The 25,771-nt window shown below is 48.3% G+C and overlaps 1 protein-coding gene across 2 annotated transcripts; it reads right to left on the bottom strand.

Moving 5' to 3' along the window:
* Positions 1-10,188: 10,188 nt before the first annotated feature.
* Positions 10,189-25,190, bottom strand: LOC143838990 (protein NKG7-like). Of its 2 annotated transcripts, none has more exons than XM_077340878.1 (5): positions 25,055-25,190; positions 18,315-18,531; positions 16,422-16,568; positions 12,524-12,649; positions 10,189-10,427 (listed from the first exon to the last, which is right to left on the bottom strand). In XM_077340878.1, exons 2-5 carry the CDS (start codon positions 18,481-18,483, stop codon positions 10,408-10,410), a joined length of 462 nt encoding a protein of 153 aa, XP_077196993.1. In that variant the 5' UTR covers positions 18,484-18,531; positions 25,055-25,190; the 3' UTR covers positions 10,189-10,407. The 2 variants fall into 2 exon arrangements, with proteins under 2 accessions (XP_077196993.1, XP_077196994.1); XM_077340879.1 differs by having other exon boundaries at positions 18,477-18,531.
* Between the last annotated feature and the right edge of the window lie 581 nt (positions 25,191-25,771).

Here is a 25,771-nt window from a genome sequence, read left to right as displayed (position 1 = left end):
ATTATTATTATTATTATTATTATTATTATTTCGATTTATTTCCCGCCACTCCCAAATGGCTCGCGGCGGGTTACAATGTCTTAAAAAACCCATTAAAACTCCCATTAAAAGACTTTAAAATGTCACAACATGGCAGCACAATAATAAGATCCCCTTCCTACCCCCATTCCTAAAAAAAGGGGGGGTGGAGGAGAAGGAGGTCAATGATGTTCAAGAAGCCCGGGGGAGAGCAGTTGATGTACCCCGGCAGCCCCAGCCTCAACCATAGACCTGGCGGAAGAGCTCCGTCTTGCAGGCCCTGCAGAACGTTAAAGGGTCCCGCAGGGCCCGCAGCTCACCCGGGAGCTCATTCCACCAGGTGGGGGCCAGGACCGAAAAGGCCCTGGCCCTGGTCGAGGCTAGGCGTGCTTCCCTAGGGCCGGGAATGACCAGAAGATTCTCACTCGCAGAACGCAGAGCCCTGCGGGGGGCATAGGGCACTAGGCGGTCCCTCAGGTATGTGGGTCCCAGCCCGCGTAAAGCCTTAAAGGATAGAACCAGAACCTTGAACCGGATCCGGACAGCAATTGGTAACCAGTGCAGCTGCCTCAGCACAGGCTGGATGTGGGCCCTCCAAGGTGTGCCGGTGAGGACCATAGCGGCTGCATTTTGTACCAGCTGGAGTCTCCGGATCAGAGACAGGGATAGGCCCGCGTAGAGCGAGTTACAGAAATCTAATCTGGAGGTGACCGTTGCATGGATCACAGTGGCCAGGTGTTCGGGGGACAGGTAGGGCGCTAGTAGCCGAGCTTGGCGAAGATGGAAAAATGCCTGGCCGGCTACTTTCCTGACCTGCGCCTCCATAGTCAGGGAGGCATCAATGGTCACACCCAAGTTTCTGGCCTGGGACGCGATGGTAAGATGCGCCCCTGCCAGGGTGGGTAAATGGTCAAACCTCCCAGAGGACACTCTGTAACTCTGCAGCCCTCAAGTAAAGTGGAGCTAATTGAAGGCCTGTATCTCACTGAAGATGCCAGCAAGATCAGACCATCCGAATCAGGAGCTGACAAATCTTCCTTCTAGTCTTCCATCTTTTTAAACTATTCTAGAACAAGTGAGCTTGAAGCCTTGCACGATACTTAGTGTGTGATACCAGTAAAAGGTATTACAAAGGTTCTCTTTTTGTGTTGGGCCTGGTAACTGGCTAGAGATTGGGGAGGGGGGGGGCACCGTCAAATCTCCCAGAATTTCCACATCTGGAATTGGCTACCCTAGAGGCTCAGCATCTTATGCACCATGATGTCATTTCTGGGGAAAACCTGGAAGTGATGTCAGCTAGCTCTATGAATCACCACAATGGTCAAACCATAGCACTTTTGGTGATTCCTAGGGCTACCCAATGTCACTTCCAGTTTTACCCTGGAAGTGACATCATGGCATACTCCTTCTCAAAGGAGGCCATAGTGGGAGGCCCAGCAGCCCTAATCTCATATGATGTACCGATGGTGTCTCCTTACCTTGCATCTGCATTCCAACGGGATTGCATCTGGTATCATTGCAAACTATCCACAGGCCCGCGTGTTCATTGGCCTCCACCCAATCAGAAGTGGTCAGGACAATGACGAGCAGCACGATGCTAATGAAGCAGCAAATCAGAGCGCTGAATTTTAAGCCGTCCATTGCAGGGAACTATCCAGTCGGTGACCAGCTTACGCATTTGCAATAAACCTGGAGAACAGAGCCATCGATGTTACTGCATTTACCAAAAAGAAAGACCCGTTTTCTCCCCCCGCCCCAAGTATGAAATCACGGAAAAGAGAAGGCCATGGTGAATTCACATGCAGTTGACAAGCATGTGCAATAAGAACATTTTTGCGCATGACATTTTTACGGGGTCATCTTGCATTTCAAGGTCAGGTAAATCAATCAATTTTTTTATTTACGGCCATAGACCAACCAGTAGAAAACATAAAATTACAGATATAAAATCAATTAGGAATGGATAAAAACAAGAAATAAGAACAATTGCATATGGATCCAGTGTAAAAGTATTAGGGTAGCGGGTTGGTCCAGCTCTGCCTTATTTTTATAGCTACCCAAGCAAATTTGTCAATCATTTTCGTTAGGTCTGTCTGACAGTATAAGCTTAAGACACTGTTTCCTCAGACCTCTGGGGCATTCTGCAAGCAATGAGGCCAGTAAATATGGTAGTTCTAGGGCTGCCAGCCTCCAGGTGAGGCCTGGAGTTCTCTCCATCCTACAAATAATCTCCAGACTACAGGAATCAGTTCCCTGGAGGAAATGGCAACTTCAGAGGGTGAAATAGGGGGTATGCCACAGATTCCAGGTCAATCCCTCCCCCAAGCCCCCTTCTCCAGGCACTGCACCCAAAATTCTAGGCATTTCCCAGCTCAGAGTTGGAAACCCAAGCTATTACATACCTCTTGCAATGTATTCCTGTTCCAAATGCCCTTCATAGGTTCCACTGCCCACAAGAGACCTGGTCAGGAAGGGCCAAGACTACATGTGCCCACACCTGCGTGCATCGGTGGCTGGGAGATGGAAATAACCAACTCTCTGCTGAACAATCCTCTTTACGACGGTTCTCATAAACCCACACCACCTAGATAGGCAGTTTTTTTAAAAACAGTCTTCTCAAAGCACAGTGCATACTGCATGAAGCTTGCGGAATTTTTTACGGGCCCCTCCTCTGTACTTTACACTCAGAGTGGGTTTCCCCCCCAGACTTTTGCAGTTGATGGTGCCAGTCTCACCGGCTGATTTATGCTGACCAAGTTGCTATTAAAACCACAAGAGGAAACAGGGTTTATTTTTTGTTCTGGTTAGTGACCCTGTCGTCCCGTAGCTCCTATGAAGCAGCCAGAAAGGCTGCCATATAGAGGATGGAGCAGAGTTGTTGTCTCTTGCCCCGGAGGGACAGACCAAATCCAGTGGGATGAAATTCATTCAAAAGAAATTCCATCTAAACATCTGGAAGAAGTTCCTGACAGAGCAGTTTCTCAGTGGAACAGGCTTCCTCGGGAGGTGGTGGGTTCTCCATCTTTTTAAATAGAGGCTGGATAGCCATCTGACGGAGGGGCTGATTCTATGAAGGTTCAAGGGGGTGGCAGGTTACAGTGGATGAACAATAGAGTGGTGAGTGGCCCGCATTGTGCAAGGGTTGGACTAGATGACCCTCGAGGTCCCTTCCAATTCTTTTTAAGATTCTATGATTCTATGAGAAGGACATTGGACCAGCAGCAGAGATGTGGTCTTATAAAAGGCCCTAAGAAGAGCCAGATCAGACCAGTGGTCCCTTGAGTCCAGCATTCTGTCTCACACAATGGCCAACCAATTCCCCCGGAGGGCCAACCACAGGGCAGAGAGGATGAGGCCTTCTCCTGATGTTTCCTCCTGGCTCTGGGATTCAGAGGCGAATGTGGAGGTTCCTCTCCGTCAGCAACATGGCTGATAATCACATCTCCTCTACGAATCTATTTGTTTAAAGCTGTGTTTTCCTTTGGCCATCACACAACATCCTCAGGCAGAAAAGTCGACATTTTAATAATCTGCCTCTCTGTGATTTCTTTCTGCACATCTCTAAGTTACAGGCAACCACTAAGACAAAGGGCGCAAACGCATGTTTCTTTTTCACTTCTTGGGGGCAAGCGGGCGGCAAGCTTTACGAGAGGACACTGGGTGCCCCATGAACACAAACTGAGCAGGCCACAAACTACAAAATTAAATGAACGGCATTTCCCCTGTTTATGACCAACCCTAGTTAGCAGCAGTCTACCTCTGAACTGCAGGAACAGACAAGGGAGGGCATGTCACATTCATCCAGGCTTCCTGGTATTTGTTTCTGTTTTTACAATAATCTGGCCTTGTTGGACAAAGAATGCTGGAGTAGATGGGCCCACGGTCTTACCCAAGAGGGCTCACCTCATGTGTTCTTCAATAATTTCAGCCGTTTTGTGCAATTAAGAAGCTGAAGAAGAGGAGCAGTATTTTTATACCCCGCTTTTCAGTACCTGAAGGAGTCCTGAAGCGGCTTACAAATGTGTTTCCATTCCTCTCCCCGCAACAGACCCTCTGTGAGGTCGGTGGGGCTGAGAGAGTTCTAACAGAACTGCTCTGTGAGAACAGCCCTTAGAGAACAGTGACTACCTCAAGGTCACCCAACAGGCTGCATGTGGAGGAGCGGGGAAATCAAACCCGGTTCTCCAGATCTGAGACCACCGTTCTTCAACCACTACACCACGCTGGCTCTCGTGCAATAAATGCAGAAAGCTGTCTTCTCACCCAGGATGGGATCACCTCGTCCTTCCTTCTGGCGAAAAGGCTATTCTGTGTCAATCGATTCTAAGAGCTGCTCTGGCCTTCCTTCTCTTGGCGTGGCGTTTTTAACAAGGCCAGGCAGGATCTTGTCCAGGCAGGACCCAGTCTTGGCAAGGCTAGTTCCCCACCCCTCCACTCACCCCTATTTTCCTCATCCCCACTGATCTTTTTCTCAGCCTGCATCAACTCAGACTCTCTCACTGCTCTATATTATCTCCAAACATTCTCTCCTCCACCCATCTCGGACTTTGACATTTGCTGGAAAGAGGACCTCATTTCCGCTCCATGGATCTTCCAGGTGGCAGACTGGAGGGAGTGGGGGATTTGGAATCATTTCTAGGTTTCCTACACTGGCAGAGTGCAGAGGTTGGGGTTGCCAAATTTGGGGATAGAGCCTGGGGAGGACAGGGACATCAGTGGGGTATAATGCCCCAGAGTCACCGTCCAAAGTGTCCATTTCCCCCCAGCAAACTGATCTCTGTGGTCTGGAGAGGAGCTGTCATCCCAGGGGATCCCCAGGTCCCACGGAGAGGCTAGCGTCTCTCCTCTTTTCCCTCCTGCACATAAAGCAACAGAGCACAATGCCACATCTTCCTTGGATCTAGAGGGCCTGGATCGGTGGGCCCAGGGCTGCAGTGTCTGCACTTTGGGGCCTGCTGAGAGTTGCCAACTCTGCACCGGGAATTTCCTGGAATTTTAGGAACCTGTAGAGAGCGCGGGTTGAGGAGGGGAAAGGCCACAGTTGGTTATAATAATGCACCCTCCAAGGTGGCCATTTTCTCCATGGGAGTTGACCTCTGTTGTCTGGAGATCATGTCCAATTCTGGGAGCTCTCCAAGACAGACCTGACTGGACAGAAGCATCATTGAGAGATGGGTTTATAGGAAGGGACGCACCACAGCTTTATACTTTTCTGCCTTCGTTACTATATTTTCCTCAGCTAAGCTATCTTAAGGCAATGGCTGTGGATCACCAGTAGAGCATGCATAAGGTCACAGGTTCAATCCCCAGCATCTCCAGTTCAAAAATCTGGCAGTAGGGGTCCAGAGACCCAGGACACTCTGAGTGGACAATACTGACCACAATGGGCAGGTGAGATTCTAGCCCTGTCTATCATTGAACCAACCCCATGAAACGAAAAAGGCACCTGATTTTCAAGCACTGGAATCCTCAGCATATCTGAGGAACCATCTAGCTCCTCGTGCACCTCACTCTGTGAACACTAATAGGCTGGTGATCCTCAGCCGTGTGAAGTTCACCTGGCCTTGACCAGGATATTCTCAGCCCTGGCCTCTCCTTGGTGGAATGAGCTCTCAGAAGAGCTACAGTCCCTGTCGGAGCTAATGCAATTCCACAGGGACTGTAAAATAGAGCTTTTCCGCCAGTTTTTTTGTCGAGGACAGGCCAAGGGAAGAAATTGAGCCCCTCTTCCAACATTCTCCAATACCCAATAATTTAATGCCTAACATTCTACCTAGGAATGGCAGCAGGGGGAGGGGATAGTGCGGGGGATGGGGAGATTTAAGGTTTAAGGTTTAGTAATATATAATATTAGAGCCTCTTGTGGCACAGGGTGGTAAGGCAGCCGACATGCTGTCTGAAGCTCTGACCATGAGGCTGGGAGTTCGATCCCAGCAGCCGGCTCAAGGTTGACTCAGCCCTCCATCCTTCCGAGGTTGGTAAAATGAGTACCCAGCTTGCTGGGGGGTAAACGGTAATGACTGGGGAAGGGAATGGCAAACCACCCTGTATTGTACCCAACATGCCCTCCTGCATGTCAACTGCTTGGCCTGCAGAAGTTCCCAACTTCAAAGCTTCAGCATCTCCAGTTAAAAGCATTAGGTAGGAGGCGATTCAGTTTAAGGCAGTTTCACGTTCATGAGGTGACAAGTTCTCTCACGCTCAGCTGGCACAAAGAGCTTGGGGGGGAATTAAGATGTGCAGTAGGGTTTCCGACACGGAAGTTGTTTTGGGGGAAATCCCAAGGTATTATCTAGAATTGTGTTAAAATGCTGCGAGAATTTATAGCACCCGCTTCAGTGTTTTGTCTTGCCACAGCCCCTCTTTTAAGTGTTACTTTACAGGCCTCATGAAATTATTGAGTTCAGTTCTGGCTGGAGCCGCTGAGCAGACTGTTTCTTTCTGATGACGGCAACCCAAGTAGTCAAGAAACTGGGGGAAGTTGTGTGCGTGGAAAGCGCTGTCAAACGGCAGACAAATTATGGCTACCCTGTTTGGTTTTCAAGGGAGGAGGCAAGCAGAGTTGGTTTGCTATCGCCAACTTTTATTTTTTCAAGCATGGACTTCCTTCAGGGTCTCCCATCCAGGTACTAACCAGGGCTGATCCTGCTTAGCTTCCATGATCTGACGAGACCAGGCTAGTCTGGGTGCTGGAATTGCAATCAGCAAGTAATTGCATGGATTCAGCCTTGAAGGGCTGTTGTGAGGCTGTTTAAGCTGCTGAGCTGTACCTGTGTGCTCACTAATGCATCCAGTGGTCACAGGTGAGGTTCCAATGAAAAAACCTCAAGCACATGTCCTGGGGATTCGTTTGTTTCAGGTGTATTCCAGATCATTTTGTGCTTCTTCAGGAAGAGCAGACATATGAGTGTCCTTTGCTGAAGCAAGGAGCAGTAGTCACAAAGGTTCTCATCTCTCCATCTGCTGATGTGTGACATGTAGTCGGCCTGCAGCCTAACCACAAGAGGCTTGCAATGTACTGCTTTTGTAACTTCTCTTTAAGCTTCAATAAGGTGACTGGAGCAGATGAATATGACATATTTTCATGTCTAATCTCTCCCAGAAAAGACTACTGTCTTTTGAACCACAAAGCTCTGTGAGTCTGGATCTGCTTCTCATCCACAAAAGTAACTAATAACTGCATACTTTCAAAACACTCTGAGTCCCTCCAGAAAATTAGAGCTGCAGAGTAACAAGAATCTAGTCCAAAAATTCTAGTCCAAGTCTAGTCCAAAATTCCCAGCCGTGAGCCACACAGGTCAGGGTGGGAAGTGCTGGCAATTAAAAGTGGTTGCTTTCTTGATGGATATCTGCCTGTCCTTGGCTTGAAGGCCTTCAATGAGGACAACATTCAAATCCAGTTGGGATTCTACCTCACCAAGTGGATACAGTACCACGTTCTCAGCCAACAAGATTTAAACCTTAAATGCTCCAATCTATTCCCATTTTGAGGAGCATCATATTTCCCCCTCCATCCACACCTTTTGGGTAAACGATAGCCGCTGAGATCCGCAGTACTGGGTCCTAGAGCTTGCTCCCGGTGAGGCTTTCCAATTCATAGTTCCAACACTCTAGTTGAACAGCCAGCAGCATTTACATCAATTTACTGCCCCTTGGAAAACTCAACAATGGCCACAGGATTGGAAAAGGTCAGTTTACATTCCAATCCCAAAGAAGGGCAATGCCAAAGAATGTTCAAACTACCGCACCATTGCGCTCATTTCTCATGCTAACAAAGTTATGCTCAAAATCCTACAAGCTAGGCTACAGCAATATGTGGACCGAGAACTTCCAGAAGTACGGGCAGGATTTCGAAGAGGCAGAGGAACTAGAGATCAAATTGCCAACATACGCTGGATCATGGAGAAAGCTAGGGAGTTCCAGAAGAACATCTACTTCTGCTTCATTGACTATGCTAAAGCCTTTGATTGTATGGAGCACAACAAATTGTGGCAAGTTCTTAAAGAGATGGGAATACCAGAGCATCGTATTTGTCTCTTGAGAAACTTATATGCAGGTCAAGAAGCAACAGTGAGAAAGAGATTCTTTGGTCATCGGCCACGCCAACGGGCTGAAGGAATGTGGCCCGGCTTGTGCTGGGATAGTGAACTATTTAGGAAAGGAAAATCTCCTTCTGAGATTTTCGCCATCATGCAAGACTCTCTAGTGCAGGGGTAGTCAACCTGTGGTCCTCCAGATGTTCATGGACTTCAATTCCCGTGAGCCCCTGCCAGGGGAATTGTAGTCCATGAACATCTGGAGGACCACAGGTTGACTACCCCTGCTCTAGTTCCCGCACAACTAGCAGGAGAAGGAACTCAAGCGGTGCCTCAAGTGCCTCTACCTGGCCGTGGATGAGCAGGAAACACCGCTGCCCTGCTCCTGGAGGCCGAAGCTCCTGGAGCTCCTGGTGGCTTGCCTGCTCCCCTTGCCTGGAAAGAAGCCACCTGGTCCCCCCCCAGGCCCCTCCGGCTGTGCACGGATGTTCCTCATAGCACCAGGCAGGAGGCTGAGTTCAGGCTAAGGCAGTGAAGGACCCCCTCGGCAAGGGCGAGACTTCAGCGCCAGGCAAGAGCAAAGGGGAAACTGCCGCTGGGCTGAGATCTGTGCCCCTTCAAGCTGGACGGACAGACAGAGGCCGTGGGCGTAGCAGCCGGTGCTCTCTAGCCTCTCTCCCACCCCACCCCCAATCTTGGAGGGGCTCACCTGGTCTGGATTGGTCCGCTGTGCTCCGAGACATACCAAACAAACAATTACAGGTGGAGAGGCACTCTGAAAAGAGAGAGGTCACATAGCCACAATGGTCTGGGCAGCATTAATAAGTGTCAGGTTGCTGCAGGGGGGGGGGTCATTTCAAAGCACTTAAAAGAAATGCCCCGGGTTTCCCTCCCCCCAATATTTTTTTCAGGGTCGATGCCCCCCGCCCCCCTCCCCATTATATAGCCCTGTCGGTTGGGACAGGATGTGTTTTCATGTGGAATAAATGCCTTCAATGTTGGGACCCGAATTATTGGAGGGCTGCGAAAAGGCAGAAGGAGGGGCTGTTCGTTGAGCACGGTGATTTCTTCTGCAGACGCTGGCCCGGGAGCTGGAGGCAAACTCTTCCGGCACGGCAGGACATATTTTCCGTGGCTGCTGCCAAGCGGCACAAGTGGGAGGATCCGTGTATGTGGGAGAGAGAACTATTGCTGAGGAGGGCGCTGGCCGATGCGCTGGAATAATGCGCAGGGAGGAGAGCCTTGGCCACCACGCTACCGCCCACGCCTCCCCCCCCCCCGCCCATGCCTCAGAGCTGGCTGCAAAGGGCATGTCCCACTTTCCCATTGTAAAAATGTGGTCACCTTACTCTAGTGCCCTGCTTGACAATGCCAGCATAGCCTCACAGATTTCCTGAGCCTCTGATAGTGACACACACAACTGGAAGTGAAAGATGCCTGTCACCTGCTTAATACAAAAAGAATGAAGGCTGATTCTTTTGCAAATCGAGCCTCTTAGACCAATGTCTCATGTGCAGCTTGCCCCTTCGTTCCTCAAGACCCTGGATCCTCACAACACACACCCAACTGCAGGGCCTTCTTAGGAGAGCCACAGGGAGTCTTGCCCCAGCGCTGTTACTTCCTGGTATCGTCTGGTCTAATGCCCAACAGCAGGACACTGTGCAGGTCCGGTTTAAGGATTCATGGGACCCACAGCACCAGTTGCCTGTTTAAGGATTTGCGGAGCCTTAGCAGAGCCTTAGAGCCTCTTGTGGCGCAGAGTGGTAAGGCAGCTGTCTGAAAGCTCTGCCCATGAGGCTGGGAGTTCGATCCCAGCAGCCGGCTCAAGGTTGACTCAGCCTTCCATCCTTCTGAGGTCGGTAAAATGAGGACCCAGCTTGCTGGGGGGTAAACGGTAATGACTGGGGAAGGCACTGGCAAACCACCCGTATTGAGTCTGCCATGAAAACACTAGAGGGCGTTACCCCAATGGTCAGACATGACTCGGTGCTTGCACAGGGGATACCTTTACCTTTACCTTTAGCAGAGCACAACTGGTGGGTTCCTTGTGTTGCACAAGGAATAGAGGGGGTCCCCTCCCCAGGATAGTTGGAACTTCAGAAGCAACAGAAATTTAAAATACAGGCCAGGGGATTCATTTATTATTTTTAAAGGACACATTTTGGATAAAGAAAAGTGCAAAATTTGGGCCCGGAAAGCACATTATTGGCTATCTTCACACCACAGCAGGCAACATGAGGAGAGGAAATTCATTTTTTTTTCTTTCTGTAAAAAATCAGGGTGCTGCCTTTCATTTTTCCCAGGATGAGTTCCCTGAAATCTGGACTCAGCTCTTCTAGTTTAGCACCGGATGCTACTTCCAAGCAAGCCCACCTGTCAGGAGGGGAAAGAAACACCATCAGGGTAAAGTTGAAGTAGAAGGAAGCATCGCCAGAAGCATCCAGACCACTGACGGATCTCTCTGCTCATCCCAATCTCAGAGTCCTTCCGTGCTAATAGTCCGAGACCTACTTCAGGCGTCGGCCACCTTTTGTAATGAGAGAACCAAACCGCGATGAAATTCAGATAAAGAGGGCTCGTATAAGGATGCCCAGTGGCTCAACTGAGAAGTTACAACTTGCCGTCATCTGTGCAGTTTTTCCAGCTCAAACCCAGGTAGTTGTGAGTCCTTTAATGCAGGGGTAGTCAACCTGTGGTCCTCCAGATGTTCATGGACTACAATTCCCATGAGCCCCTGCCAGCAAATGCGAGTCCTTTAATGCAGGGGTAGTCAACCTGTGGTCCTCCAGATGTTCATGGACTACAATTCCCATGAGCCCCTGCCAGCAAATGCTGGCAGGGGCTCATGGGAATTGTAGTCCATGAACATCTGGAGGACCACAGGTTGACTACCCCTGCTTTAATGGGTAGTGGCACAGACAAGGCATTAACGCCCAGGAGCACCCTGAGAAAACTGTTTCCGTTTCCAGCATAAATATGCCCATGGTTCGTACTTGGATTTCTGGGAATCATTCACCTCTGCTGCTGTGCTTTCTGAGAAGCGTCTCTAAGAATCTCTTTAGCCCCAGTTAAACCTTCTCATGAGCCTCTTGTGGCGCAGAGTGGTAAGCGGCTGAAAGGCTGTCTGAAAGCTTTGCCCATGAGGCTGGGAGTTCGATCCCAGCAGCCGGCTCAAGGTCGACTCAGCCTTCCATCCTTCCGAGGTGGGTAAAATGAGTACCCAGCTTGCTGGGGGGTAAACCGTAATGACTGGGGAAGGCGCTGGCAAGGCCACCCTGTATTGAGTCTGCCAAGAAAACGCTAGAGGGCGTCACCCCAAGGGTAAGACATGATCCAGTGATTGCACAGGGGATTCCTTTACCTTTACCTTTAAACCTTTTCATAAGGGCTCTTTTCTGGCATCCTACCTGCCCTCCCAATATCCTTAACTTAAAGATTTCCTGTTCTTTTTTGAGGATGGTCATTGGTTTCTTACTGAGCCATATTGGTATTTTGAGTCAGAAATTGCAGGGTGTTGACTTCATCACTTCCAGACAGGCTCCACATGGTAGTGGCTGTGCCAGGCCACTGGCAGTGCATAGCAGCAGATCTACATGCTTTGCTACCTTCTGTGTCCCCAGAGGGGATACATTTCAGCACTAGATCAGCTCCAGAACTAAAATGTGTGCCCCATGGGGACACATTTCAGCAGGGCACCACTGAAATGTGTCCCACGAGGGATGCAGCCATGGCAAACAGGTTCCACTGCACAGGTGTGTGTGTGTTATTTTGTAGGCTAATATTTTCCTGAATAAAGGTAAAGGTATCCCCTGTGCAAGCACCGAGTCATGTCTGACCCTTGGGGTGACGCCCTCTAGGATTTTCATGGGACCGAACTCCCAGCCTCATGGTCAGAGCTTCAGACAGTATGTTGGCTGCCTTACCACTCTGCGCCACAAGAGGCTGTTTTCCTGAATAATAAGTTTTAAAAGCCCTCATCTGCCACACGGTGCTGCAAAGTGCCACAAAGCTGACCGAGGCATTTTTTGCCCCCTCCCAGCTTCCACAGGATCCCGTTTACCCCTCCAGTGTGAAAAGGGAATGTGGCTTTTCCTGCCTTCTCTTAAAAAGGTAACGGTATCCCCTGTGCAAGGGGTGGTTTGCCATTCCCTTCCCCAGTCATTACCGTTTACCCCCCAGCAAGCTGGGTACTCATTTTACCGACCTCGGAAGGATGGAAGGCTGAGTCAACCTTGAGCTGGCTGCTGGGATTGAACTCCCAGCCTCATAGGCAGAGCTTCAGACTGCAAGCCTGCTGCCATGCCAAATAAAGGCCCAATCCCAACAGGCCCTACAGGGGGCCAGAATGGTAGCAACGTCATGTGGACATGGGGATTAGCCCCACGTCCATACTGACGCTGCCCTGGCCTTTTTTGCCTATGTGGAATCAGCCATGGTGAGCCATTCCGATAACCCAGGTACATACTCACCCGTTATAAGAAACAGGGGGAATGAGGCCCAGCCAAGACCAAAGGACCATCCATACCATCTCCCAAGGACTATGTATTGACTATACATTCCTGTGAATGTGGCCATGGCAATCAAAGAGCAAACACCTGGGAATGCAAAAAAATGAAAAAAGAGAATTATTCCTTAGGAGCCATAATTCCTGCAGATCTCTTGTACCAGCCTCACTATACAGAGAAGCTGGTAGTCCTGTTTAGGATATCAAAAATGTTTAGCAAAATAGATTAGAGTTGCCAGCTCCCTCCTGGAAACTGGCAGAGGATGGGGAAGGGGACTTACTGGGAACAACAGGTAGGCCCAGCTGACATGCAGGGATGTATCTACATTACTGCCCAGGGTGATGTGGTATTCAGGCAAAAACTCTATAGTTAATTTGGCCTGTACCATAGAGTTTTGCTCAAATACCAAAAGGTCTTCCCAATATTCTAGACATGAGGGTTCACCTTCTAGAATACATGGGCAGTGATATAGGCGCACTGCTGCATGTTGGATGCATCTCCCTCTTTTTTCGGATGACTTTCCCCCTGCTAGCTGTCCCATTGGCAGCAGGGAGGTAGAGCCAAGAAGCAGGGGACCCCGACCTGCACCAGGCAATCTGGGAACCCTAGAATGGATGTGCCACAGTACTTTGGGGAAGACAAGCCTTGAAAAATATCTCGAGGCTAGCCAGCCAAACCAAAATCCAGAGCTTGAATGGGTGACCTGGAAGCAGAAGGTCCCTGAAGTCCAGTGTTGCAAATCTCCCAAGAGAGCTTAGAATGAAGATGGATTTACAAGCTACAGAGATAATTTCCCCTGAGGAAAATGGCAGGTTGAAAGGGGGGACTCGATGGGACCGTACCTCTCCGAAGTCCCTCCCTTCTGCACATGCTCACCACCCCAGGCCACACTCAAAGATAACCAGATTTTTACCAGTCAGGAGTTGGCCACTCTAGGTCCACAGCTGGCGTTGCTGTTCGATGGGGCCAGAGGTCCGGCTTGTTCAGTGTGGCAGGACCCCCTGCCTCACAGATAGGCACACTGTCTTCTACAACCAATGGCACCCTTCAATAATCCAGGCTGAAGCCAAAGCCAAGACACTGCTAAAGTCTGCCAAGCCAGGCCAGACCCCCATCTTAGAAATCTTGCTTTCTGCCTTAGGTTCAGTATCACAGCCTCTGCCTAATCCAAGTGCCTCCTGGCTCAAATATTGCTCTCCAGTTTACCCCCCACCCCATTGTATTAATGATCCAGTGGACTGGCTCCATCCCGTTTGCCCAGGGGCTCCTAGGCAATCCTCTTGGTCTTGCAACATATCCATACTTGGCCCCTCTGCCAGGGGAAATCTATTCTCCAAGTCCTTGCTGCTAGACCCAGTGAGACATGATGGCTCTCTTCCTCAGACACATCAACACCTTTGTTAAGTCCATCTACGGCCATCACCTGATCCGGCCAGGTCATTATCCAACATCCTGAATCATGAAAAATCCCATCATGTGCTCACCTGGGTCTTGTCACATAGCCCCCTCCCCAAAACCCCATATATACCGTGGCCTCACACAGCCATTCTGAGTGCTTTCTGAGTGCTTTCCAACCTAGGACATCCAATGCTGGTTCGTGTTGCTTCCTCTTACTCTCCATTCTTCAGACAGGTAATTATACCAAGCCTTCCACCCTTCTTCCCTTTCTCTATACCAGTGGTCCCCAACCTGTGGCATGGCGCCGGGCTGCGGTTCCCTCTCCCCGCCCCCCCCCGCAGTAATAAACTTCCCAGGCTGCAAGCTTGCGGCCCGGGAAGCTTCTTACTGTGGGAGGGGGGGAGAGGGAATCAGGGCTGCACCCGCGCATCGTGCATGCACGGCCAAAATCACGCACGTGCGGCACTTTCATGCATGTGCGCATGTGCGAAAGTGCCGTGCATGCGCAATTTCGGCCATGCATGTGCGATGCGCGGGCAGGGCAGTTGCCCTGCCGGTCCCCAGCCTAAAAAAGGTTGGGGACCACTGCTCTATACGACTCTTTGTAGGTGTGTTAGCTATTTGCGCTTGTTTTTGTTATTTTCTTTCAATAAAACATGTATGTACTGTTTCACCATTTATATTTGTGTCTGCCTTGAGTTCCTATGGGTGTAATTACCCTCGTATACATAGGCAACGATCCTAGAACTCTAATTACCCCCCTCACTATAATTGGGCTAACTTCCCCACAAGCTCAAAGACACGTGTTCTAGGACACGTGTACACGCAATTCGGGTAACAGGCTCCTCTCCTATTGTGTTCATAATCTTCAAGCTTCCTGAAGCCAACCAATGGGATGTCGCCCCATGTGGGGACTCAAATCTCATGCTCCTATTTCTCCTTCTCGTTTGATTCTTCCGTGTTTGATTAGACATGTTCATGTTCTTGTCCTTTCCATTCTTTTTTTGTTTAATTAGCTCCCTTACCTTGTGAAAAGCTTCTTCTACTCAAGTCACTCTCTCAATAGCAAAGAATTCTACTCAATGGATACAGTACAGGAATTTCATAGAATCATAGAATCATAGAGTTGGAAGGGGCCATACAGGCCATCTAGTCCAACCCCCTGCTCAATGCAGGATCAGCCCTAAGCATCCTAAAGCATCCAAGAAAAGTGTGTATCCAACCCTTGCTTGAAGACTGCCAATGAGGAGGAGCTCACCACCTTCTTAGGCAGCCTATTCCACTGCTGAACTACTCTGACTGTGAAAAATATTTTCCTGATATCTTGTAGTTTGTACTTGTAGTTTAAACCTATTACTGCGTGTCCAGTACCTTTGAGGACCAGGCTTGGACACTTGTTGGGTGACCCTGTGCCTATCACTACCTTTTGCTATGAGGAGACCAGGAGAGTGTTGGTATATGCATGGTCTGTAGTGTGTATGATTCAAAGGTATATGAAATATATCCGAAGGGGGCATCGGAGAAGATGTGCATTAAGCATAGTTAGATTAGGAACTTCCTGATTTTTCTCAAATATTCTCCTCCAGTGCCCTGATTGGTTCCATTGGTGACTTCCTGCTCCATTGAGCACACTTCCTCTCTGCTTGCCTCCAGAACAGAACAGACAGAATGAAGACAACAGAACAGTTATTAACAACAGGACGTAATTGTCTCTCTCTGGGTGTGTGTCTTTCTCTTTCTATACAAAAATTGTTTCTCTTCTAAATAAAACTTTGGGTGAGGCATAAATGAAGTTATCAATCAATATATAGGAAATGAATTTTTATTTTTTTTAAAATGGTATCACAAGCCCAGGCGAATAATGTAATTGTAGTAGTCCCGCATACAGCACAGAAGGAGCCCTGGTATTAATACAAGAAAAGCCAAATACCGAGAAAACCAACAATAAACTTGTAAGTAACACACGCAAGTCTCTTGTGTGTTCTTTTTATTTTCTTGTAAAGTTTTCAAAGAGGCCCAAACAATTTTCACAGCTCTCAAGCTGAAGATAAAATTCAGCCCATTGATTGCTTGTAGAGATCACAATAAGAAAATACACACAATTGCCACGATTCACACATTCAGGGTTACATGCAACGCTAACAGAGTTCACAAGCTCCGAGTGAAATCCACAGAACAGACCAACCAGTTCACAGTCCATTTCAAAAAAATCTCTTCCATCAGCTTATGATTAATTACTGTTTTTTCTTATGCAGAGCTCTTGGAAGCAACAGGCCTGAACAGACTCAAAAGTCTTTCAATATTAAATGAACAATTAGAGACCTGCAAACAGTCCATTAACTTGGCTGTTAAGACGTTTATTGGTAGCTTGTGAACTGTATGTTAGTTACAAGTTTACTGTCGGTTTTCTTGGCTTTGCTTGGCTTTGGGAAACCCAACGTGTCTAGTCAGTTCAACGGCATACCTGCTGCAAAGCTGGCCGACATGGCGAGAGGCTTTATGGAAACGGAGCCGATGTGGCTGTGGTAAAATGAGGCACAAAGACCAAAGAAGGAAACAGCGCCGGCAATCATCCCCATGAACAGGAAGGCTCGGGTGGCATGGATGTAATCTGTAACAAGACAGAAGGGACAGGTGGTGTGGCTGGGGGTGATTCAACATGCATGAATGAAACACAGCAAAAAACCAAGCGTGATGTGAACATGCGTACAATTACATCCACGTTCTTGCGCATGTGTTGTGTTCTAGTAACGCGCGGGGAAGTGCATTGTAATAGCATGGTGAGATGGGAACAAGAATCTAGCTGTTAAGACAGCAGCAGCGGTATTGCGTTTTACAGTGTTTTATTGTCAAGGAATAACGGGAACCAGGAGGGATCATGGCTCAGTGGTTGAGCATTTGTTTGGCACACAGAAGGTCCTCGGTTCAATCCCCACTATCTCCGGCTGAATAGGGGCCAGGCAATAGATGGTGTGAAAGACATCTGCCTGTAACCCAGGAGAGCCACTGACAGTCTATTGTGCAAGTCCTAACCAGGACCATATGGATAGTATTTATCTGTCCGTCTGTCCGTCGATCCATCTATCCGTCTGTCCACCCGTCTGTCCGTCCGTCCATCCGATGCTTTCCCAGATACATTGGCTCCAGATTGAACACTGGATCAGGGTCAAGGTTCTGGTGATTACCTTAAAAGCCTAAACCACCTGGGACCAACATATCTACAAGACCACCTCTCCCTATACGTCTGTCCAACACTGTTACGGTCAAGTGGCCAAAATCTATTGAGGATCCCCAGTCCAGAAGAGATAAAACTAGCTTCAACAAAGGCCAGGGCCTTTTTGACCTTGGCCACTGCCTGGTGGAATGCTGTTCCTAATGAGATCAGAGCCCTGTGGGATCTAAAAATTTTCATAGGGCTTATAAGACAGAGCTGTTTCACCAAACTTATGGTTGAGGCCAGAAGATTATCTATATATGCAGGCCTCCCTGTCTACTTTTTACTGCTTAACTTGCCACCCCCCATCCCCTGGAAATAGGAGATGTTTCTGATTGAACTGATGCCACTCATTCTACATTATTGTAAACTGATGCCATTCATTCTACATTATTGTAAACTGATGCCATTCATTCTACATTATTGTAATTCTATTTTTTAAATTTTTATATTGTATTGTATAACAGTGGTCCCCAACCCCTGGTCCGGAGACTGGGACCGGTCCGTGGATCAGTTGGTACCGGGCTGCGGCTCCTCCTCATCCTCCTCCCCAGCTGCTGCCTCGGGGGCTGCCCTGCCACTCCTCCACTGGCTCACCTTTGGTGTTCTCCGGCGGCCGCCACAGCTGGGCCTCCCCCTCTGCTGTGGCACTGGGCAGCTGCTGCTGGCAGCGCCCCCCCAGCGGGCGGCGGGAAGTCAGGGGCACGGACGGGAAAGCAAATGGAGCAGGGGCTCAGGCAGCAGTGATCTTCCTCAGCAAAAGACTCCCCCCCCCAGGCCTCAGTAAAATTGTCAAGTGTTGACTGGTCCCCGGTGATAAAAAGGTTGGGGACCACTGTTGTATAATACTTTATATTTTATATGTTTTAATATTATGAGCTGCCCTGAGCCTTTAGTGAAGGGTGGTATACAAATAGAAGGAAGGAAGGAAGGAAGGAAGGAAGGAAGGAAGGAAGGAAGGAAGGAAGGAAGGAAGGAAGGAAGGAAGGAAGGAAGGCAGCTTCATGTGTTCATGTTAATCACCCTCACAACACACACTCATTTAATCCCAACAAGAGAACGAATGGTGAACACGTTGGTGTACCATGTCTGTAGTTGTCCTGTCCCAGGACTGGGAAGATGTAACTTTACATATTACTTTACCTCTCACTTCCATCCCATACGATAAACAAGTTATAGCATCACAAATTTGCCACAGTCCTGAATGTGTAATGTTTAAATTAATTATCCAGTAGTTTGAAGCCATGGCAATGATGAGCAGCAAGAGGCTTATGAAGGAGAAAACGCAGGCAGCGATTTGCAGACCTTCCATGGTGGAGGATGATCAGATGTGGAGTGACACGGCACGATGGGGACGAACCTGTGAAAATGCATGAAGGTTGTGGCATATGCTTAGCAGCCCATATAACTATGCACACAGTGGTGATTAAGGAGTAGAAGACCTCTACAATGCTCCATATATGCATGGAATTGCAGAAGGCTTAGGAGAAATAGAGCGATGTTATTGTCGCTGTAGTAAACCAAAACAATCAAAACTTGAAAACATCACCCTGCTGCATGCAATCTAAGTGTTCTGTATCACAAGCTTTAATATTGAAACTTAACATATTGTTTATAGCTCTAAGGCTGATTCCGCACAGGCGGAAAAGGCCAAGAGGGTGGTCATATGGAAGCAGGGCTAATCCCCACTTCCACATGACACAACCACCGGGCTGGCCTCCTCTTTGGCCTGCTGTGGGTTGGGCCCTCATTTGCCCCAGCCTAAGAGAACACGGGAGAATCCCGGAGCAGATATGGCACTGAAAACTGTGGAGCATAAAATGCCACAGCACCACACTGGTGGCAGCCCAGCACAGCTGCCACCGTGCAGAAGCAGCCTAAGCTAGGTTTGTGCATTTTGTTTAGCCAAGCGGAGGGTGGAAAGCTCTGAAAAATATCCTTACCAGCTTTTTGTTGACATTTTCTATGCCAGATACAAATTAGATAATCTGGTTCAGCAAAATGCTTTAGTATCCTTAATATAGGAGGGAGACTTATTAACAAAGGGCTTCAAAAATAATCTATCAATTGCGATAATGGTTCCAAAATGGAATTTGAACTTGACACTATTAGTCTACCTGGTGGTGGAAAGCCTTGTTTAGTCAATACATAAAAAACAGGGATTCTACAATACTGATTAATCAAAAACTTAGAGATGGGTTCATTAATGTATCCAATAATTGAAGCTTCATCAACTACAGTATGTGTTAAATGTAAAATGTAGTCTGTAATACCTTTTGCAATAGTAATGTAACAAGTACGGCCTTCTAATTGGCATTGAAACGTATTATAATAATCCTCTGTATTCATTAACTAAGGTTTTAATTATCAGATGTCTGAATTTGGATGCTGTGACACAGTTTACTAATTTAACAGAACTGACTTTTACTTTATATTTCCATTGATATGATGGTAGTTCATAGTCTGAGGAAAAGTGCTTGCACTCGAAAGCTCATGCATTGAATAAATCTTTGTTGGTCTTAAAGGACTCTGGACTCTGATTTTGTTGGACTCTAATTTTGTTGTTTTAATTGTCTGTTTCTTTAGTTACAACTGATGTGTCACTATTATTATTATTATTATTATTATTATTATTATTATTATTTAATTTTTAGAGGCAAATTATCGATGTTGCTGTATAGAGAAATTATTCCATCTATGTTTAAATGAATTTTCAAGTTTGGTTAAATCCTGAAAAACTAATTGTTCAAATATTTGTATTTATTTATTTTGTTTATTCAATTGCTAATCCACCACTCCTGGCAACCGGCTCGTGGCAGGTAACAGTGAAACCCCACAATAAAATCCAATAAAAAAAGAAGGGAAAGGTCACTGGAAACAGGTGGGAATGTTGATTTAGGGTGAAATTTATTTCCTGCTTGGATTTCAGTATCAACAAAAAAGGGGTGTACATTTTAATTATCTTATCGAACAAATTAAATCAATATAGGTCTGAAAAGAATCATATATAGGGTTGGGTACAAATCCCCAAACTAAATTCATAAGCCAACATTCTTGAAATAACAAAGTTCTGGATGGTAAGTTCACAGCTAAATCCTCCTCTTGCTCTCTGCATGAAAGATGAAAATGCGCATTGAAAAACCCTTTCTTTTGTTCTCCTTTTTGTATTTCTGTCTAAATAGGATCTATTAGAAATGTTCTTTTCTCCAGAGGTAGTTGCAGTGTTCTCATCTTCAGTGGTATCTAATACTGAAACTTTTTGTAAACCAGCTTTTCCTTAGGGACCCTATTGCACCCTATTTATAAATTCAGTCTTTTTCAATCTTTTGATCCCGTAATATTATTTATTTTAATTTTTTTTATCCCACCATTCCCCAAAAAAGCTCAGGTGTCAAATGCTGTGCCAATTCCCCCTATGTCTTCCCAGGCTCCAGGTGAGTTCCTCCTATTCATCATCCCGCCCCCCCGCCCCCATTCGTTGCCATGGTTCTTTCACTTTGGCACATCCTGAAAATGCAAACTGCTATCTTGTCCTTGATGCGAGGTGTAAATAGTGGCTAGAGGCTGGAAGCAGCTGGGTAATCTGGCCATGGCCAGACTGTTGGTCTCCAGGATTCACACATTCCATTGATCAAACAATTCTGTCCTGGGAATGGGTTTTTCTCGCACGTTCTTGGGGGGTGGGGTGGGAACCCAAGTCCATGTAAACGCTGTTTCTCCTATTGTTCTCCATCTTGGCCAATTCCTTCATTCTGTGTGTACCTACTGCTTGCTCCTGCTAAGTCAGTGGTTCTCAACCTTGGGGTCCTGACCCCATTTGGAGTCACCTGGCCCCATCCGCAGGGTCCCCAGGTTGGTGGTCACCGTGGTGGCCGTGGGTGGTGGCAGCAGAAGCCTGCGGCAGTAGAAGGTGGCGGGCAGCGGCAGGTGGAGGCAGCCGGAGGCAGGCAGAGGCGGTGGAGCCATGGCACTGGCCGCCTCCATGCTTCTTCCCGATTGTTGTGTGCCTGCACATGCGCTTGTGCACCCGCACATGTACACTCACGCCACCCCTGCCACTGCCGCAGTTGGGGCCGTGGCAGGGCAAAGATTGAGAACCGCTGTGCTAAGTGCTTCAGTAAAGCTAAGCTTTGCCATGGTCCTTTTGACCTGCACTCAGCTCTGTTGGTTTTGACAGCCATCCACTGGACGGCTTCTCATGGGTTGTGACATCAGAATTCAAGGAGCCCTGGAATCACACCAGATGTGTGGCTGAGTCCATTAAGGCAGGGGTAGTCAACCTGTGGTCCTCCAGATGTCCATGGGCTACAATTCCCATGAGCCCCTGCCAGCAAATGCTGGCAGGGGCTCATGGGAATTGTAATCCATGGACATCTGGAGGACCACAGGTTGACTACCCCTGCATTAAGGAGCTCTCAGGTTGCCGCAGGATTCCAGGGAGACCTGGACTGTTTGCGCACTGGGAACTTCACTGTCCCAGATGCTGTGTAGGAGCACAAATCCAGGGCAGATGGGGTGCACCAAATCTGTGCAGGAGCAGGAAGAGGCGGGACAACCTGCCCTGGCTCAAACTCCAGCCTGTAGCCCAAGCTCCCCAGTCTGTTTCAGGTGAGCGGCTATGCTGGTCTGCAGTAGAAGAGCTAGATTCAAGTCCAGCAGCACTTTCAAAACCAGCAAGACTTGGGCAGTCAAAGTTTCCTTTCAATAGGTCTCTAAAGAAGGGCGTTTTGTCTCTTGAAAGCTTATGCCAGGGGTAGTCAAACTGTGGCCCTCCAGATGTCCATGGACTACAATTCCCAGGAGCCCCCTGCCAGCATTCGCTGGCAGGGGCTCCTGGGAATTGTAGTCCATGGACATCTGGAGGGCCGCAGTTTGACTACCCCTGGCTTATGCCCTGGAAATCTTAGAATCCTAGAATCCTAGAGTTGGAAGGGACCTTCATCTAGTCCAACCTCCAACAAAATGCAGGAAATTCACGACTACCTGCTGATCCATGGTGACTCCAATTCCATGCCCAGATGATGTCCCCCCCACCCAAAAAAACCCCCAGAATCCTGGCCAGTCTGGCCTGGAGGAAATGCTCCTCACAGCCCCAAGGTAGCAATGGGCATTTCCCTGGGCATGGAGGAAAGGGCCATGACCCCTTCTGCCCACCCACTTACAATCTTCCCAAGTTTGCAGAATCAGCATTTCTGTCAGATGGCTATCTAGCCTTTGCTTAAAAACTTCTAAAGAAGGAGAACCCACCAACTCCTGAGGAAGCCTGTTGATCATCAAGTTGTTAGAGGACTCAAATCTAGCCCCAGTCTGTTCGGAGTAGCAAAGTAGTTTTGGAGTGTGTGACTCAGCACACCCAGGGGTCATTCATTAATGTCATGCACTGTCTGGATCCAGTGCATCAGAGTAGCGATCCCCAACCTGTGGGCCGTGGACCACACGCGGTCCTTTGACTAATTGGAGGTGGGCCCCGAAGGATGCCTTCTCTCTCCCCCCCCCCCGGCTCTTTACTTCATCCCCCCCGACCCTTTACAACACACTTCGGGTGTCATTGTCTCCCATCACTCCCAGATGGGACTATCTCGTTGCAGAGAAACAAGCTCAGGGTTCCCATTGATTTGTCATTGTCATGAGTTAAAATTTCCATGAAAATAAAATGTTCCTTACGTTCATTGTTGTGGCGTGTCTGTATCTTATTTTGAAGGGATGTTTAAACATTACCATAGCGATCAGAGAGCGTTAGGGTAGTGGTCCCCAACCTTTCTGTGGCTGGGGACCGACAAGGCATCGGGCCGCGCCCGCGGGCCGCGCCCACACACCGGGCCGCGCCCGCGCATCGGGCCGCACCCGCAGGCGCGGCCCGCACAGGCGCGGCCCGGCCCTGATTCCCTCTCCCCGCCCTCCCGCAGTAAGAAGCTTCCCGGGCCGCAAGCTTGCGGGGGCCCGCAGGTTGGGGACCACTGCGTTAGGGCACTGGTTGAGAGTAGAGGAGTAAACTATCCCCCCCACACCGGGCCTCAGTAAAAGGCATTGAGTGGTCCCCGGTGATAAAAAGGTTGGGGACCACTGCACCAGAGAACCACCTAGCTGACTATAGACCACCCCCAAAGAGCACTTTGTTCCACCAGTTCCCACAGGCTGGTGATCCCTGGCCCCAGAGAGGCATGCTGGACTCAACCAGAGGCAGGGCCTTTTCTAACCTGGCCCCTGTCTGGTGGAATGAGCTGCCGGAAGAGCTGAGGGCCTTGATGGAACTGTCTACGTTCCACAGGGACTGCAAGATGGAGCTCTTCCGCCAGGCGTTTGGTTGGGGCCAATGAGAACATAACATCGACTGGGACTCCGCACCAACAACCCCCTGGAATATGAGAATCAATTAGTGGGCAGGACGTCAGAAGCACCAGTAGATACTAGCTTGTTTGGCTGGTTTATGATTTTATACTAAATATTACAGATTTCATTGTTTTATTACTATGTAAGCTCTGTTTGTTTTTAAACGCTGTAAACTGTGCCCAGCCAGCTGTGCCAGGAGGGGTGGCTATAGAAACCAAATAATAAATAAATGCCTGGACATTGTGCATAGATGGTATCTCCTTGAATGGGATGCTTAGTTTTGTCTTCACCTGGGAGCTGCCTTCTGACCTCTCCTCTCTCCCTTTGTTCTCTCACACTCTCCTCCCTCCAGAGAGCACAGACTTCGAATCTGGCGAACCTCGTTTGATTCCCCGCTCCTCTTCCACATGTAGCCAGCTGGGTGACCTTGGGCACCACAGCATTGATAAAGCTGTTCTGACCGAGTATTAATATCAGGGCTCTCTCAGCCTCACCCACCTCACAGGGTGTCTGTTGTGGGGAGAGGAAAGGGAAGGCGATTGTAAGCCATTTTGACTCCTTCAGGTAGAGGAAAGCGGCATATAAGGACTAATTCTCTTCTTCAGTAATACCAGGGTAGATAAAAGGTAGGATTTTCAGGGCTAGCTTTTTCAGGGCAATGGTTCTGTACATTCCAGAGATGTACTTCTCTCTTGCAGGGCTGCTGAAAAATTATCTCAGCCTCAGATAATCTGCCCATCTAACCCCAGTGGTGGAACTACATGAATTGCCTGTTCCACATAAACCCTCTTGAAATTCCCCTTTCCAGTCCTAAGAAACCTGTTCTCCGATACAGCCCAAAGTGCACAGATATACCTTCTTCCCCTGTTAATATTTACATACATTAAATGCATCAGTGTGCTTTTTAAACTGTTTAATACCATGCAGAATCCTGATTCATTTTTTCAGAGCACTCAAAAGTTCTTAGTTGCCATATAAAGTATTCTAAGCAGAATTTGAAATGAGCCTTAAGTGATGCCCAACTTCCTTATATGCAGGTTTTCAGAATCTTAGCCAGGATTGATAAATGGACCTCCATAGTCTGGAGCAATCTACTCTGAATGCAATGCAGTCGGACAGATCTTAAAAGAACGTTGCTGCCCGCAGGCCTCTGGATTCGTTGGAGGGGTGGCTTGAAGCCAAAAGAGGATTCTACAAACCCACCAAGCAGGATCGTACCCCCTCACCGCTGTAACTCAAAATGGCCCCTGCCGTAGAAATTGCAGCATCATGAAGAAAGAGGGTCCCTAGAGGCAGCTTGTGGGGGGATTCACTGATCAGCAACCATCACCCCCTTCCCTCTGACAAAATCCTTTGGGGCATCCAAGTCCAGGTAAGTGGATTATATCACTTAAAAATCTACTCTAGATATAAAACAGAAATCAATTCTCGTTGCACAAGGCTGGATAACAACACAGCATGGCTTTGCAAACTTACTTTCACATGTCTCTTCCTTAATTCCACATTTCAATAAGTATCAAAAATGACAGAAACCGATGTATGCATATTCTTACCGTTCACTCAGACAGAGTGTTTCCTTCACGGAGAGTTGGCACTGCTCATGGAATAAGTGTGAAGGATCCTTTGAAAGTCGGACCTGCCCTTTTATGTTACTGTATCTGGGGTGGGATGGGCAGGGCTGGGACCTAATTCTTCTGGGGAAAAGAAACCTTCCTGAAATAGGCAAGTCATTCCAGTTCAATAGTCCTCCCCCTCCCCCCCCGCATTTGTTTCTTTAATTGCTTCTCAGCACTTCGGAGTGAGCCTGTCCCATAGGGCCACCTCAGGCTGCCAATTTCCAGGCAAGTCCTGGAGATAGGTTTGCCAGCTCCAGATTAGTAAAATTCTGGACATCTGGGGTGTGGAGCCTAAGGAGTGAGGAGTTTAGAGAGGGGAGGGACTTCAGTTGGTTATAATGCCATAGAAGTCCCCATCCAAAGTAGCCATTTTCTTCATGGGGAAATGATCTCTGCCGTCTGGAGTTCAGTTGTAATGGGTCAGAATCTCAGGATGGCTGCAAAGCAGCTTATGCGAGCTAACTTCAGCAGATGTGCAGAGTAGGCATGTGCAAAAAATAAAAGTGGACCATTTTGGATTTGGCCCCACTCGATTTGGGCTGAGTCTGATCTGTCCAAATCAGTTAACTTGGGTTTCTGGTTGGCCGAATCGATTTGACCAAATCCGAATCAATTTGATGTCGTTAAAAACGATGGAGCTTTGGGAATTTTCCA

Source organism: Paroedura picta, chromosome 5 (genome assembly GCF_049243985.1).
Source record: "Paroedura picta isolate Pp20150507F chromosome 5, Ppicta_v3.0, whole genome shotgun sequence".
Lineage (NCBI taxonomy): Eukaryota > Metazoa > Chordata > Lepidosauria > Squamata > Gekkonidae > Paroedura > Paroedura picta.
This window is presented reverse-complemented; position numbering and strand designations above follow the sequence as displayed.